Source organism: Chenopodium quinoa, unplaced genomic scaffold (genome assembly GCF_001683475.1).
Source record: "Chenopodium quinoa cultivar QQ74 unplaced genomic scaffold, ASM168347v1, whole genome shotgun sequence".
Taxonomy (NCBI): domain Eukaryota; kingdom Viridiplantae; phylum Streptophyta; class Magnoliopsida; order Caryophyllales; family Amaranthaceae; genus Chenopodium; species Chenopodium quinoa.
Window position 1 is genome coordinate 3,023,244 of NW_018744466.1, and position 18,290 is coordinate 3,041,533.

General features: G+C 40.4%; 1 protein-coding gene across 1 annotated transcript; it reads left to right on the plus strand.

Moving 5' to 3' along the window:
• Positions 1-15,230: 15,230 nt before the first annotated feature.
• LOC110697549 lies at positions 15,231-16,301 on the plus strand. Its single transcript, XM_021874914.1, has one exon. It carries the CDS (start codon positions 15,231-15,233, stop codon positions 16,299-16,301), a length of 1,071 nt encoding a protein of 356 aa, XP_021730606.1.
• Positions 16,302-18,290: the final 1,989 nt, after the last annotated feature.

Genomic DNA, 18,290 nt, shown 5'->3' on the forward strand with positions numbered 1-18,290 from the left:
TTCTCTAAATTGGTTTTAAAATAAATTTAGAATTAATTTTTATCACACATAAATCGGGAATTAAAATCCCGAGGCAAGTGCACGCAAATCGAGGCAAAATCGACCAAGACACGCCCTTAGGCTAGCCGGGCTGCTCAAGCAGCCCACATGTGGCTGCCAAGGTGCGTGATGGGCTAGTGTGTGCAAGTGTGGTGCATGGTGCTACGATGTGCATGTTGCTACGATGTGTGTGCAAGGCTGCACTTGGTGCTATGGGATGTGCGTCAAAGATGCGTGTGTTGTGAGTCGGTGCCCGCAAGTGATGCTGAGCAGCATGGCATGCGAGCCACAGCAAGCCCAGCACATGCTGTCAGCACCAGCATGCACGCAAGCATGCGTAGCTTGCTAAGATGTGTGTGGCGCCAGAAAGCGTGGTGTACTCTGCTAGGCAGGCATGCTAGCATGCACAGCCACGACACCTAGGGGCAGCAAGGCAGCCATGGTGTGCAGCCCAGCACCCTAAGCTAGCAAGCCACGACCTTAGTGCCTAGAAAGCCTAGCCCCGTGGCTTTGATGCTAGGCACTTGGGGCATGTTGAAGGCTATTGTTTTGCGTTATTGGGGTCGTTTTAATTATTTATTTAATTATTTTAACGAGGCTAGGCCTCGGTTCCTCCGGCACTTGCAAAATATTTTAACAAAATTTGGGTTAACCGACTTAATTAATTGGATTAATTAAGTTGGATGCGGAATTTAGTGGGAGCTTTGTTAATTACTTGAACTAATTGCGTTTTAACCACATGAAATGTTTAACAACTTTGACTAGTTTTAATTAGGCGCGTTAATTGGATTAACCACCTAAGTTAGTTACTAGTTCGCGCGTGTTAATGCATTGTTACTTGTTTATCGTTGTAAAATGCATGGGCCATTCACATATAGTGAATGGATGAATGGAATGTATATTGTTTCACAGGTTTTGTGAAAATGGAAACTAGTGGGGCCCAACTAGGATAGTAAATACGGACTGCGATCCGTTATGTATTTTTGTAAATCTAGATACGGTCTGCGTACCGTTGCGTATTTTTGTACCTTAATATTTAGATTATTCCTAGTGGTAGTAGCTAGTAGTTGCATAGCTGGCGAAGATGTCTCGAAGACGGAATTTCTAAGAAGACAAACCAAAGAAGTTGCATCAGAGACCCTTGAAGATTTGAAGACTTAAGGGGTCATGCTAGTTGCCAAATGCATCTTATACTTATGATTTATATATATTGTGTTTATATATGATTGAATTTTATGCTAGATGCATGTTTAGGATTTCAAATGTTGCGATGATTAATTAAGTTCACTTAAATCAACCAACATTGAAACCCTAGGTCCCTATAATATTGAGCAAAATTTGCCATTTCAAGAACGACACTTGCCGAACTAATGCGCGTGGTGATGGGCTACGCCAAAGCGAGGCATCACCGCTTCCCTAGGAACGTATGGTATACTAGGTATACAAGTCGTCTTGGTTAAGCTCAACGATATCAGTTAGGAGTCCTTAGATGTCGTGGCAATGGAGATAAAATGTCAAGGAAGCATTAGATGCGACGTTTTATCGAACCAAGAGTAGCTTGGAGCTATTAGCAACTGGATTGCTTAACCTAATATATTAAGTGTTAAGACAAGCCAAAGAATGCTTAATCACTTTCTGATTTTTGGGATCTTGGAATCGTTTTATTCTCTCTTAAAAGGGACAAATTTTAATGCGTGAACAAGACGCTAATAAGATTGAAAGTTTGCATGTATGCTTTGAATTTCAAACTTATTATGTTATGAGCTTGATAAATGATTATACTTTGCACTTATATTTGTGGAATTATAAATCAAATTATATTGTTTTCAATGATTAGTAAAGGAAATATTTTGAGAATGGTTCTCAAAGAATGGAAAGGCATTTCTATAATACAACCTCTCATAATTGACTTTTATGAATTAAGTCCGAAAGAATGGTTGGATATCATGTATTCAAAATACTGGGTAGTTTTGATGAACATGAAATATTGAGTTGGAAAACTCAAAATTGTCAATAGTTTGACAACCAACGTATCTTTTTGCTTCATACACAAATGAGTAGGACTCATTAATGTAGCAATTCAAGTACAAATTAAAGGAAAAGATGGAACTTTGTTTCACGGCGCATTAGATGCTTAATTATGCCTAACAAAGTGTAAAAGTCAAGGCACTTAAAGAAATGGTTCCTAAAGTTATGGAGATGGTGTATGATAAGAAATATATATAGGATACAAGGAACTAAGGAAAGGAATAAGATTCCTTTTCTATCCATGAGTTCATGTTAGTGTGGTTAACTTAGCAATTCGTTATCTTCACAAGTATTGGATACTGCTTGAGTGTTCCACTTTGAAAGTGACCTCAAACCATTGAAGACAAGCTAAGTCATTGACTTACAAGCTTAGAGTGAAGTAAGTAGTGCTACATCAGTTCTAAGGTCATTTGTTTTGTTTAAAGTCCTTTTAAGCCAAGGCTGGAACGAATAATGGTTATTGTGTTCCATAATCAGCAAACGATCCGTTTACACACGGAAAGACTCACATTAAAAGTAAAAGAGCAATAGTTGCGGGTTTTATTTGAATGGCATGGTTGTCTAAGCCACGAGTCAAGAATGCTAGATTATAAACAAACATTTCCCTAACATGAAAACTCACAAGGTTCAAGTCATTGACATGATCTGTGTTCCAAACATCTTTAGCAATGTCACATCGACAAGAACGTACTTAAGGCTCTATTAGATAGACTCTTGATAGTTGATCGATTCGAAATCATTCCAAGACAAGCAAGTCTTACTTTTAGAAATTGACAAAGAAAGGAGCTATTGTGCTTGGTATAGACAATTGACTCCAAAAGCTAAAGAGGATTCCATTACTTCAACGTATCAAGAGTTTGAAAGAATGTGGCTACATTCATCAAATGTGAACAAACTGGACCTTGAGTAGCTCAAATGTTCAGTGAAGTATATAATCGACTTGGCAAGATATCAAAACGTCTAGATTAGATCGAGCGATGCTTGCTTGAGCCAAGAGTGATCATATCAAACTTATGAAATTGAAATTTCATAATGAGCTCCACAAAGAATATAGTATGTCTTGACAGAGACCTGGATGCTATTTGGAAATGACTCGAATGATGATGGTTCACATCCCTTCCTATAAAGTTCTTAAAGATTTGCACAAATGACTAGTGTTACAGTAAACAGAAAAATTGTTGAAGCTATGAAAGGACACAATATTCAGTTATGGATAGAAATAGTTTCTAGCATCTTTTCAGGTATATGTCTAGGGCTCTTAGCTCAGTGGGAGTTCATTGGCTCAGTGGGAGTTCTTTAGCTCAGTGGGATCCAAGTGGCTCAATAAGGGCTAAGGTAGCTCGAGAAGGAGCTAACTGTTTGATACACAACGAACTTTTACCCAAAGACAATATACATGTCTCTTTGTAAGTATTCAAGTGAGACTACGGGTATTACTTCCACAACCTAATTGAGAACATAGTAATTGTTGCTCTAAGTGGTGTCTTTCTGGAAAGTAACACATTTCCAAAATGACAAGTGGGAGGAAAATGAACTCGATGACCATCGAGATTAGCAACAAACTTAAACTGAGAATCTCTGAAGACTTTAGAAGGGCTTCATGAGAATGATTGATCAAGAATACTCAAAGGACTTTACAAGTGCCTTGAATAAGAATTCAATACTCACAAAACTTTAGAAGTGGTGGAGTAAGATCAATATAATCAAAGGGCTTTAAAAGCACCTTGAAACTCAGTGTTTGATGCAATTACCCCGTATAGGTATAGAATTCACCAAAGTCTTGGATTGAATCCTATAAATTTCTATTTAAGTTAGAAATAAACCTAAAACTTACAAGCATACTATTTACCATTGGATGGTAAGGGAAAGTGTCTTGTAAATTATCTACGACAATTCCAAATTCCGAATAATGGTTAGAGGCCATAAAATCCAAAATAGACTTCATGTTTGTAAGTCATGTTTGGAACTTGATTCATTTGCATGAAGGGTGAAAGACCCATTAATTGCAATTAAGTTTTCAAGGAGAAACTGACAAATGTGAAATGCATAATGCATACATAGCTAGATTGGTTGAAAAGGATACAATTAATTCACGGCGTTGATTTTAATCAAACCTATTCACCAATCAGAACACTTAAGTCTTTTCATGATTATTCTAGCAAAATTGCGCATATGAAATATGGCAAAATAGATAACGAAACCGCCTTCCTAAAATGGGATTTTAGGAAGAGACTATGGAAATTGTCTAAGGGTTTTGAGAATCTAAATAATGCTAGATATGAAAGTAAGCTCAAGAAATCCATTGTGGGATTAAGTGAAGCATTGCATGTAGGAATTGGAACATGTATTCTCATAAAGTTAATAAAAGATTTGGCTTATGGAGAATCATAGAAATTCTTATGAACAAGAATTTTAGTGGGAGCAAGAGTCAATCATGTATGGTCCAACAAGAAGTTTACGAACTCTATTGTGAAATAACTGTCAAATGCTAAATGCTTAGATTTGAAAGGATTTTTACAATGGACCAAGAAAAAGGTGATACTTAGTACATAGTGGGAATTAAGATCTATTGGATAGACTTAATGATATGTTTAAACGAGTAGAGGAATTTACCGTGTTAAACATGAAGGACTTTGAAAGGCTTTCAACCCATATGTATAAAACTAAGTAGATCGATGTTTGAACTAAGTATAAGCTAAGCTAATACTAAATCAAACAAGAAAAACTCTAGGAAAGACTTTCAACCGTATCATATAGCAAACAATTTAGCAAGACTCGGTGAAACTGGATGAGCTAAAAGGTCACTTGAATGGAATAAATTGGGAATAATTCTGCAATTGAAACCATCATGTGTGCTATGATATTGAGTTGTCACTCAACTTACATGCTTAGAGCATGAGAAGTATAAAATACCAATCAATTTAAATCTAAGTGATGAATCGTTAGATTATGATCAAGAAAAATCCAAAGTACTTTGATAAGTAAAAGGGGATAAGTTCTTGACGCATGGAAACAAATGTAATTTGAGAATTGATGTTGCAAGCACATCCTTAGCAAGGATTAGATCCTTAATAAGGAAGTCGTTTATAAGCACGAGCTTGAATGCGTCGTGGCTTAAGAACGGTAACATGGACGCGCATCCATGTATAATGTGCAAAAATTTAAGGTAAATTTCCATAATCACAAGTGGTTAGGGTCTCCCAAATCATTGTGAGCCGTTTGGAATGAAATCAGAGCAAAGCACCATCAGAAAGTCTACTGAAATATATGTTGAGAATATTGTTGCATAGAAGGCAATAATAAGAAAGTGTTTAATGGAAAGTTCATTGTCGAACGTTGATGGTTGTAGGTTGTCAAGTTGAAAGATCTCAAGTCATGAAAATGAGTGGAAGCCATCACTTGGACAATAAATCCTAAATCACATATGATCCATAACACTCTCAAAATTTTATCATCTTATTATGAAATTATTCGATAATAAAGATGCTAAAATTTGCAAAGTAATAATAACTAAACCTATGCAATAAGTGAATAACAACATTCACCAAAATTGCATGAAAGAAATTAAGCATATTAAATATGGGTGTGATTTCTATAAATGTTTTGTGAAGAGTATTACTCTTAAAACATTTGGGGAAAACCATTTATCATAAGATGAACTGTTTGGAAGTTTCATAGTGGAATAAAATTTTACTAATAAAATTCCACAAACTATTTAATTATGGTTTAAAATTAAATAATGAGTCCATTCGATTTCTGAGAATATTCAAAACAGGGTATCAAGACCATGTCTTGGATAAAGAAACACCTGTTAAGTGAACATTGAATATTACAGTCGAAAATTATCCCTAATCAAGGTCATTTAAATGATGGACGATTAATGACCACTTGAGATTAGTGTGTAGTATGATTTATAGCACCGTTTCTTGTGCTACGAGGACATGATTGTCATAAATCATTTGCACAGGTATTGGTTTGGAACTATACCGGATCAACCTATGAGAATACTTTAAGAGATATAAAATCATCATAATTATATTTCTCATTATAGCTATCAGAACCTTTTTCCTCGACCATGAGTATTGTAAGTTCTCTTGTTTGAGTACTTGTCCGTTTTGATGTTGTCAAACGTCTGCCGTAAATGGGGATTATAATGGCAACACTCGGGTGGCTAGGTCCTCTTAGTAAGGGAAGCTAATAATGCAAGACTGGGAATGTCCCCCTATCAACAATAGGGAATATGTCTTTATTGTTTACAAGGCCTCTCGAAGAGCGAGACTGTTAAAATGCATGGCCGTGTTAAGATGGATTGTGGAAATCATCTGCTTATTGACAGTCGAACTTGGAAATTGAGAAACACTTCTGGACGTAATAAGGATGACGAAGAATCTTACCTTATAGTTCATGAAAAGACATTAAGTGACATAGGAAATGGGCTATACACTAATTGCACACTTGTCCGGAAGGACAAGAGGGAGATTGAAAGGAATGGTGTCCTTCCAACAAGTGTATTATTTCGATAGAGGGTTCAGAATTATTAGAAAGCTAATTCTTCAGTGAGGTAAAGTGATCGGAATGCCTAGGTGGAGGCCGCTTCCAATCAGTAATATTAATGTGTAATTAATATTACAGCTTAATCTTGACTGAATCCTTCGGGTAACACCCAATCGAGTAACCGATCCGAGACGACGAATTAATTCGAAGGATTAAATGAGTCGTTAGAGTATTATGAACAAAGACGTCGGATATCGAGCTTGGAGCGTCGAAACCGAGCGTCATAAGTCGAGTCGAGTACGAGCCAAGCCATGCGAGTGCTAGGCTAGGCGAGGGCACCAACCGCATGCATGCTAACGAGCAAAGCATCGCTAAGCACACGCACATCGCACAGCACAAGCATCGCAAGCTGCGTGCCATGCGTGTGTGTGCTGTGGCTAAGCGTGCAAGGCTATGCGTGCTTGCTAGCCAAGCAACACCAGCCATCATAACATGCTTGGCATCGCACAGCACAGCACGCAGCATCGCAAGCCATGCGTGCATGTGTGTGGATGTGCGTGCTTGCTAGCCAAGCAGCCCCAGCCCTTCGCAGCTTCGCACCAAGCAGCGCACTCGCACAGCACATGCAGCATAGCAGCGTGCTATGTGTGCGTGTGCTATGTGTGCTTTCTAGTGTAGCGGCACCAAGCAACAGCCACGCAACGCATTGCAGCAGCATCCCACAATGCGTGTGTGGCTTCCTGCGCGCATGAGATAGCAGGCTTGCCAGCAAGCCCGGTCTTGGTGCTAGGCGCCAGCTGGGAAGCCTTGGCAGCCAAGGCAGGCTGCCAGCCAGCCATGCGTGAAGTCAGCCACGGTTTTGGTGGGGACCGATGCTTGGTGGCTTTGCTTGGGGAGGAAGGGGGTTTTTGGTCCCCCCCTTCAAGTGGTCCTCACCTACCCTTGCTCACCCTTTGCCACTTGGAGCTTGTTAATTGAATTGAATTTTAATTTGTTTTTGATTAAAATAAATTGGTGGAAAAATGCAATTCTCCCACATTGTTGGGAGAAGGGAGAAGGGAGATCAAGTCTCCTTTCCCTATAAATACCCAAGTTTTGGGTTTAGGAAAAACCACTTGAGTTGAACTCAATAAGGCATCTCCCTATAGGTGAGAAAACCTTTAAGTTCGCAATACTCTAGTCTTTTCTTGGTCTAGCCCCGACTACCCTTCAGGGTAGAGGTCGTTCGGGTCGGGTCTCTAGGGTGGACTCCGTTGAAGGCTCTCGCGCTTGCGGAGCTACGGCTTTGAAGTCCGAGCTCTATAGGAGCGAAGCACGCGTCGAGGGTAAGAGTGTCATTTCCCTTTCTCTTTCTTTTGTTGTTTAATTATGTGATTGCTTGCTTAGTTGCTTTAATTAGTGGACGGGTCTTGGGCGGGTTTCTCTTCCGCGTAGTGTTGGACGCTACAAAACCCAAAATAAAGCTATAAACGAAATAAAGTTGCAAACTAATAAAAACGACATACAAGAATGAGAAATAGTTCTAGGTTTCGAGTTTCGCCAATTACTCTCTACAATGAAATTAAACTAATTGCAGGGTTGAACAAATATAATATAACAATGATCGAATTTCCAATAGTATGTAATCTCCTCTCCCACGGTAGAAAACATATATTTAAATCAATATTATGTCTATTCTCGTGATCACAACAATTGAAATAAACTCATTAAGAACAAAAATTCAATAAGACCGCCCCTAGTGTATAACTATTCCTAAAATTATACTACTTGACGTTTGATAATCCCACGAACTAGTATTGAAAGTTCACTCCCGCTAATAAATCAATACCTTAAACATACAATCAATTGGCCAGATTAATCATACGAAATAAAACAAGATTATCAAATTGCAATTATATAAATCAAACCCAAACAATAATTCAATTCATTGATAGATAATAATTAACATTGTCAATTGAATAAACTTAAGTAGAGAAGAGTAAACTCCAATTATAGAGGTTGGACGCTTCTCAAGGCTCGGTCACTACTTGCTTCCGCCTCTCGTGTTGCTTTTCGTCTCCCCTCTGCCTATTACTCTTTTATGCTGCCCTCGAGCCTCCTTATAATAGTAGTATTTATGAGGGTTTTGTGCAACTGCTGGCCTCCGGTTCTCGTATTTCTGCCTCCTCTAATATTTTTTGGGGTTCTTAGAGTGAGTGGGTTTTCAACCCACTATATCTTCCTTGCTCCAATATTTCACGTGAAGTCAAGTGGGCTTTCTTTGTTCTTTGTTCTTTTCTTTTCTTTGTGATTTTATTTTTATCCAACTTGCAATGAACCTATTCACATAATGAAATTGGGTTTTTAAAGTTCCTTTTCCAAATTAGCATATTATGGATATAATTAACTAAAAGTCATCATTTTAATAAAAACATAGCTAATTTCATAATTAGACTTTAAAATCTATATAAAAACATAATTTACACTCTAAAATAGCATAAAAATGATATAATAAAGTACATAGAATATGAGCTTATCAGCAATGGCATGAGTATTCAGGTTTAGGGTGAGGCATGCCTGCCAGGTAATAACTCTTTTCTTGTTCCTACGCCTAATTTGAATGCTGATCCGGAACTCAAGGTTTCGGATTTTGAGAAGGGGGGATGGAATGAATAGATCGTTTGGGACACATTTGTGGAAGAGGAGTGCAAACAAATTTTTGACATACCCGTTTCGTCTTATTGGCCAGCAGATAAGAGATATTGGTGGCCTACGAAAAATGGTTGCTATACGGTAAAAACAGGTTACTGGCTTGCTAGGCTCGGAAGGTTTCGTGCAGAGGCTTTTCTAGGTGGAGTTCAAGAAGAGGGTATTTGGAAATTGGTATGGGGTATTGAGGGGCATTCAAAGCTTCACCACTTTATTTGGAGAGTGTGTAAGGGCAGCCTTGCTGTCAAAGAACGATTGCATTATAGGCATATATCTACTGACAGTATGTGTCAAGGATGTGGAGGTGTAGAAAAGATTGTGATACATGCTCTATTTGGTTGCATAGATGCTACAATGATAAGGTCATACAGTAAATATAACAGCTTGATTAATGAAACTCCAACATCATCCTTTTCTGAGCGTTTATGTTGGATTGTAGACCGCATTAACAATAAGGAGCTTAGTCATTTCTGTATGCTTACTTGGGCAGCGTTGTTTTGTAGGAACGAAAAAATGCATCAAGGACTGGTGGTTGACCTTGTACAGCTTGCTGCTAGCTATGCAAAAATGCTATGGGACTATATAGAGTATGCTAGGCGTGTGTTTAAGATAATTATGGTTGCTGGTGGAATGGGAAGTGGGAGTTGGAGTCCCCTAGCAGCTGGTCACATTAAAAGTGAACACTAATGCATATATGGTAGGAAGCAGTTAGCGTGGGCCTGACTGTGGTATTAAGGGAAAATACAAGGGGCATTGTTGCTGCTATAGTACAGAGATTATAAGTCAGGTGGGAGGTGGAGCAAGCTGAGGTTGCTACTGCAAGGTTTGGGGTTCAGGTGGCGAGGAAGCTAGGTTTTATGCATATCGAGGCTAGAACAGTCAATCATGACGCTATGGGATTGTTAAGGGCAAAGTAGTCATTCTGTATTTTCTGTTATAACTAACTCCTTGTTAGAAAATTAGTTAGTTAGTTAGCCTGTCATAACCGACGATTAGGAATTATAAAAGCTAATCTTATATTCTGTTTCATTCATTCAAGAATTGAAATACAATCCTTCTCTTTTCTCTCTCTAAAATTCTTCTCTTTTCTCTCCCTTTCTCTTTGTTTCTCTAAGTTAACTCTATTGACATATCAGTAGGATTAGCCCCTATATTAGTGGTATCAGAGTACATGTGAGTGAAGTTTTGATCACTTCTTAAGGAAAAATCAAGTAATCTGGCACCGATTTCTAAGGCTATTCAATCGAAGTTTGCAAACATGAAAAAGCAAGTTAAGCAATTGGAGAAGAAGATTGAAGAGCATGCCAGTAATATGCAAGTATTGATGCAGATGGTGAAGGAACTTAAGGAGCATGGCAATAATGCAAAGTCTCCGAGAGGTGTTAATAGGGGTAATCAAACCCGACCTCAAGGTATGGTTCCTAAATCTAGTTTCCTACATTTGAATGGGTCAAATTATAGAGTTTGGATTAAGAAGTGTAGTAGATATTTCAGTTTGTGCAAAATTGCTAATGAAGTTAGGGTGGATTTAGCTTTACTATACATTATTGATAAAGCTGAAAGTAAGGTTTCTAGTTATCAGTCATTTCGAAAGAATGTTGAGTGGGATGATTTTATAATTGATGTTACTGTTAGATTTAAAGATGGGAAGGGTATTAATGTTGTTGAGCAATTCAATAAGTTGCAGAAGGAAGATAATCTTGAAAATTATATTGATAAGTTTGAAGATCTTTGATCAGTTTTATTGCAAAATGGTCATTGTTTGTCTGTTGAATATGTTCTTGATAGTTTTGTAGGTGGACTTAAGTCTATAATTAAACTATTTGTGAGTGCTTTCAACCTTACTTCTATAACAGAAGCTATAAGGTATGAAAGACTACAAGAAGAGCAGCTAGTTGCTTGTTCTTTCAAACCTACAGCAAAGCCTTCCCAAAATTTCCAAAACTCCAAACACTACACTCCAAATACATATAAGCCTCCCTTGCTCCCTACACCTAATACACCTGCCAATAAACCAACCTCACAAGCCTTAATAACCAAATACCAACCTAGACCTTTTAAACACATTCTAATATATGTGAGAGCTGAGAAAATAGCAAAAGGGCTTTGCTATTACCGTGATCAGAAGTATGATAGGGATCATAAGTGCAACTTTAAAGAAACTCAATTGTTTACTATAGAAATACCAAGTCACATTGAAATTCAGGAATATTTAGAGGAATTTGATGAGGATAGCTTGGTTACTGAAACTGAACCATGTATTTCTTTGAGTGCTCTCTCTGGTAATCAAAACTTTCATACTATGAGAATGGTGGGATGATGAATGGTAATCCATTTCATATCTTGATAGATTCTGGGAGTACTCACAACTTCTTAGATATATCTCTGGCTACTAAAATAGGGGTGCAAGGTTGAGAAAATTAGTCCTCAATTAGTTACAGTTGTTGATGGGAATCATATTGCTTGCCAGCATAAATGCTAATAGTTTCAATGGGAAGTGAATAAAAAGAATTTTGAAGTTGAAGTTATGTTAATATCTGTAGGTTGGTGTGACATGGTGTTAGGAGTTCAATGGCTGAGTACATTGGGACAAATCAATTGGGATTTTAAGAAGTTGTATATGTAGTTTGAGTTGGATGGGGAGTTATTTTCCTTAAAAGGAATTCCTCCTAAGAAGGTTTAGGTAGTAGAAGGTAAACCTGATGCCAAGTTGTTAACTAATGCTCTCAATTGTGTTTATTGCAAGTAGTGGAGATGAATGCTGGAAGTTTGGAAACTGAAAGTATTTTGTCTGGTGACAAAACTGAATTCAGTAATGCTCTTGAGTTACAGGAAATTAAGCAGCATTTTAGTGATGTTTTTGCTGATCCTACTGAACTTCCTCCTCATAGAGGTGTCTTTGATCATAGGATTCCATTAGTTCTTAATGTTAGCCTTGTGAACATCAGATCTTACAGATATCCACTAAAGTAAAGAGATGTGATTGAACACCTTATTCAAGAAATGGTTGACAGAGGTATTGTCTAGAATAGCTCAAGTCCATTTGCGTCTCCTGTAGTTTTGATGAGTAAGAAAGATGGGACTTGGAGACTATGTGTGGATTATAGGGAGCTGAATAAAAGAACTATAAAGGACAAATTTCCAATTCCTGTGATAGAAGAGCTTATTGATGAATTAGCTGGTGCAAAATCAAGTCAACCATGACTAAGGGTGAGCAAGATCGGGTACCTGGTACAAAAACAAGGAACTGGTCTTAGACCGGTTATAACCAGGTCCATGATTTTGGAACTGGTCCCGGAACTGGTTATAACCGGGTCCTTGATTTTGGAAACTGGTCCGCGAAGTGGTAGGAACCAGTTCCAAGACCGGGTACCCGGTTCCTTTTAATTTCCAAATTTTTCAGAAAAATAAATGTAATTTCTTGCAAAACTGATAACTTCAATACACTTTTTATTTTTTATTTTAATGAATAAATTTAATACACTTAGATTTACAAGGATAGAAGGATTACAAATCTACAACAAAAAAATATATTAACAAAAACGATTTTTTTTTAAAAAACTTGGTATTTCATACTTTTTCATCTCTTTAAGGTTTACATAACACTCTTGGTCTCTCTTTATTCTAAATCTGATAAAAGAAAAAGAATAAAAAAATCAATCAAAGAAACTATTGCATTAACAACCCAAGAACGAATAAGACGTATTTGTAGGAAGAAGACGTTGCAGATCCGTAGAATATGAAGGTTGGACCGTTGAAGGGCCAATAGGTGAGTTATGTGATGGTTTTTTATTTTTTAACTGATCGAATTATGGTGAAGGTGTTAAAGTATCAGTTTAATGGTGTACGTGGAGGCTGTGTTCCTATGAGAGATAATAAGATTGGAGATTTTAGGGTTTTGTAAGATTAGAATATTTATATTAGGTGCATGATGTATGTTGGGCTTTGTCTTTTGGACTTTTTTTTTTTATATATATATATATATAAGAAGGGGTTGTTAGAACTTAGAACTTAGAACACACAACTAACTCTAGTAAGCAGTAAACGGATACCCACCGTGATTAGGGGGATTTTCCCACCTTATCACACCTCGCCATGTGGACCAATTAGGTCTTGACAAGTGTCACTCAGTTGGATTTATCAGGGCATGCCACGTGGCACACTTTAGCTGGTCCACCATGGACTTCCTATGCTATGCCATGTGGCCCTTCAGCCTTGCCAGGTAGCAGATTGGGCCCAAATCCCAAGAAAGCCCAGTCAGTCCTAAGATTGGCCAAAAACCCTAGAACCTGGCACGCTTCCGAATGCTATAAATACTGTCATAAATGCTCATTAATGACGTAGACTGTTCACAAGAAACACACGGATTGCACAAATCCCAAGACAACCACACACCACTCGGTACCGCCTACTAGACCCGTCCTAGCATCCGGCACCTATTTACATTCACTAACTTGATCGTCGGAGGTGGAGCTCCCAACCCAAGAATCTCCGTTCTTTTGTAGGTACAGGCGCGTGGCTCCAGTCTCGAAGTTGTAACTTTCCCGAGGGACACAGAAAACCCCGAAACATTTTGGCGCCGTCTGTGGGGAGACTACCTTTGAGATGGTATCACAATCTGTACCGACTAATAGTGACAAGCGTCCCATGGGCGACTGCTAAGAAGACGAGCCTCATGTTTCTTCTGATCAGGACACTGAGCCTGAAGTTGAGACTCGCACGGCCCCGGATGGGTCCTTGAGGGCTCGACGCACTACACCCCGTGAAAGACATGAACGGCAAGACCAGGCAGGCCCAAGCCAAACAGTCGGATATTCAGCCGACTCTCATCAGGCGGTCGACTGGACTGCTCCTGTCTCAAGGAACGACCTCATGACCATCATGAGAAGTTTCAAGGGTGAAATTCAAGATTTCATCATCAAGAAGATGACTGCTTCTCAGAAAGGGCAGTCGAGCAAAAAGCCTTCCAATTCAGGAAGGAAGAAGTCATTAAAGGACCATGAGGCAACCCCCCACCCTCGCCAAGAGGAGAGGCGAGTACCTCTAGTTAATTTGTCTAAGCACCGTATCCCTGCCTCATTGGGAAGAAAACCGATCCGCCTGGTTCAACCAGACGACTCAAAGAAATCCTACTCAGACGCCCGGCTGCTGATCCAGCAGAAAAGGAGCCAACAGCAGTCTGAGTCGGCTTCCACTTCTGATTTTCTTGACAGTATACAAAACACTTCTATGAATCATTCAAGGTCAAACTATGAGATCCGGACAGGCAATGCACACTCCGGTTCAAGCTCTTATCAACCATAGTCGGCACCATATGTCACTTAGCCGCCATATGTACCGTAAACTCACTACTTTTTGCCACCTCCTCCTTTTGGAGGTCAGACAGCAAAGCATGTCCAGCCTTTGGACTGGCAATTACGATTGCTTCAACTCGGAGAACAGCCAACCGCCTTCTCCAAGGAAATCTTACAAGCCGCCCAGCCGGCTAAAGTAAAAAATGTGTTAGTGGGCGCCTATGATGGCACCACTAACCCAGAGGATCATCTGATGGCATTCACCAATTTAATGTACCTTCAAGGATTGGACGATGCCACATGGTGCAAATGTTTTCGGCCACTATGAAAGGCGTCGCCCAACAGTTTTTCGGCAACCTTCCGGCCGGCTGTGTCAATAACTTCAGGACACTGGCCTATTTGTTTGCCTCCAACTTTTCCATGAACAAACCTGCCAGGAAGACGACTCTTGATCTGGGAGCCGTCTAACAGGGAGAAAAGGAAGGATTGCGCTCCTATATAAAAAGATTCAATCTGATGAGGATATAGATACCCAACCTGCCGGATGAGGTAGCCTACACTGATTTCTTCAAAGGATTGAAGGACGGGTCGAACTTTAAATTCGTCCTAGTTAGAAAGAGAGTGGCTACCCTCCAAGAGGCGATGATGGAGGCCGAGACCTACATACAGGCGATAGACCTCTGTCACATGGGAAAGCAAGGGGACCAAAAAAGGTCCGAGAAAAAGGAGGGTCGTTCGCAGAAAGCGGCCCCCAAGGAAGAGAAGAAGAGGAAAGATGTATGGATGGCCGACACCACTGGTCAGCCGTCCAGCAAAAAGAGAAAGGAATTCACTCCATACTCCCCTAAGTATGAGTTCAACAAAGATAACCATACCATTTTCAAAGAAGTTAAGGGCAGACTCTCACTTGAGAAGCCGGCACCTATGAAGGGTGATCCTAGCAAGCGCAACCAAGGCAAGCACTGCCAATTTCATGATGATGTTGGGCATGAGACCAACGAATGCATCAGTCTTAAGCGTCTGCTAGATCAGTTGGCTGAAAAAGGTGATCTGGACTCTTATGTCAAGAAACCTAAAGAAAAACAGCCCCCCAAACAAAAACAGTCGGCCAGGCAAAAGAGGCAGAAATCAGCCGACAGCTCTGACACTGATGAAGCTGCCATCTATACAATAGCAAGCGGCTATGCAGGGGGAGGCCCGACTGTTCGGGGAAACAAGGATAATATCAGACAACTGGATGTTAACTCTGTTAATCAGGGTGAGACCTCTAGTAACTCGTTTCTTGAGGTTATTATTTCTGAGAAAGACTCGGGTGGTGTCCGACAACCACAAGACGATCCAATTGTCATCGAGTGTAAAGTGGCCAATCAAAGAGTCGGCAGGATACTTATTGATAAAGGGAGTTCGTCGGATCTCATCAGCCATAAGTGCTTGACCAAGCTCAAGTATAGGCCTGAGAGTATACAACTTGTTTCCCATCCTCTCGTAGGATTTGGAGGGGGAGTCGTCCATCCGGTTGGTCAAGTTGACTTGCCCGTCCGTCTGGGTGAGAAAGGCGAGGGCCGCCACATGGTCATTCGTTTCTTGGTTATGGAAGAGCTTACTGCCTACAACATGATCCTTGGGCGCCCCACCCTTAATGACTCTAAAGCAGTTATCATTCCATCCCTTATGTTGCTCAAGTTTGAGAAGGATGGAAAAAACAGTCGGTTCCATAAGGGGGGACCAGAGAATGGCCAGAGAATGTTACCTCACTGACATCAAAACAACGGTAGCTTCAGACGGCCCAACTGGCAAAGCCATAGAAGAAGCATCTGCCCAAGAGGCAGACAGCAAGAAGAGAAAAGCCTCCGAGACGGAGGTTAAGAAAAAGCATAAACAATAGCAATCACTGGCTAAGGAGCGGCCGGATGAATTCCGCCCTCAGCCAGCTGGGGAGCACGTAGATGTCGCCCTTGATGACAGTCGTCCTGACCGAACTGTTAAGGTTGGGACGACTGCTCTGACTGAACTTGGTGATGACCTGTGCCAACTGTTGAAAGAATTCCAAGACATTTTTGCATTTGAGGTGCATGAGATGCCAGGTATTAGTCTAGACCTGGCGGTACACAAGCTAGCTGTCGACCCTAAAAAGAAGCCGGTACGACAGAAGAAAAGGCATCATGGTGAAGAAAGAAACCAGGCGGCCGCCGCCGAGGTAAAAAAGTTACTTGATGCAGGTTACATTCGGCAGTGTTTCTACCCATAATGGGTTGCAAATGTGGTACTAGTCAAAAAGCCGAATGGTACATGGCACATGTGTGTGGACTACACTAATTTAAACAAGGCAAGTCCGAAAGACATCTATCCTTTGCCAAAGATCGACAGCTTGGTCGACTCAACAGCCGGCCATGCCTTGATGAGCTTCATGGACACCTACTCAGGCTTTCACCAGATCCCTCTGTGGAAGAAAGATCAAGAGAAAACTGCCTTTGTCACAGAGCAGGGACTCTATTGTTACACGGTCATGCCGTTTGGTCTGAAGAACGCCCCGGTAACCTTCCAGCGAATGATAAACACTGTGTTTTTTGAACAAATTGGAAGAAATGTGGAGGCGTACGTTGATGATATGATTGTAAAGTCAAAACTCCAAACAGATCATCTGGCCGACCTCCGAGAAACATTCGCCACACTCAAGCGGCATCGAGTCATGCTTAATCCAAAAAAAGTGTGTCTTTGGAGTTGAGTCTAGGAAGTTTCTCGGATTTCTGATAAATCAAAGGGGAATAGAGGCAAATCCTGACAAGGTACAGGCGGTCATTGACATGCAGTCGCCTCGTACCGTCCGAGAGGTACAAAGGCTAACAGGCTGCTTCGCAGCTCTCGGAAGGTTTCTCAGTGGGGCAAGCGACAAGTGCCTCTACTTTTTCTAGGCAATAAGAAAGAAAGTGAAATTTGAATGGGGGCCGGATGTTGAGTCGGCCTTCCAGAAGTTGAAATAACACCTGCACTCCCTGCCGAGGCTAGTTAGCCCTTTGCCAAAAGAAGTACTTTACATGTATCTCGCAGTATCAGATCATGCTTTAAGTGCTGTCCTCTTAGCTAAAAGAGACGGCTGCCAACTCCCAGTCTACTTTGTCAGTCATTTCTTGAAGAATGCAGAGTTGAGGTACCCAGTGGTGGAGAAGTTTAGACTCGCCCTCTACATGGCAGTAAAGAAATTGAAGCCTTATTTCTTGGCACATCCGGTGGTCATATACACGGACCAACCCATCAAACGACCCCTGACGACCATGGAGTCGTTAGGACGAATGATCAAGTGGGCAATTGAGATCCAGAGCCTCGAGGTCACGTTCGAGCCCAGAAAAGCTGTGAAGGGGCAAGCCTTTGCAGACTTTATAGTTGAGATGACCCGGCCACCTAAATATAAAGAAATTGATCAACTTTGGAAAGTCTATGTTGATGGGAGTTCCACAGAAAATGGTTGTGGGGTAGGTATTGTATGTCAGTCGCCAGAGGGCGACAGGTATCAATATGCGCTTCGTTTCAAGTTTCAGGCGTCAAACAACGAAGCTGAGTATGAAGCCCTTTTGGCTGGTATCCGCATGTGCAAAGCAGCCGGGGCAAAAAAGATAGTCGCTTGTTCTGATTCACAACTCATAGTCAGCCAATACAATGGGGATTATGAAGCTACTCATCCGGTCATGGTTAAGTACCTAGAGGCAGTGAAATAGGCGGCAAGCTCACTTGTATTCCAAGGTCGGAGAA

Bases quoted from the DNA above. Each gene is read 5' to 3' on its own strand.
- LOC110697549 (XM_021874914.1), top strand. From the start codon at position 15,231: ATGGGAAAGCAAGGGGACCAAAAAAGGTCCGAGAAAAAGGAGGGTCGT.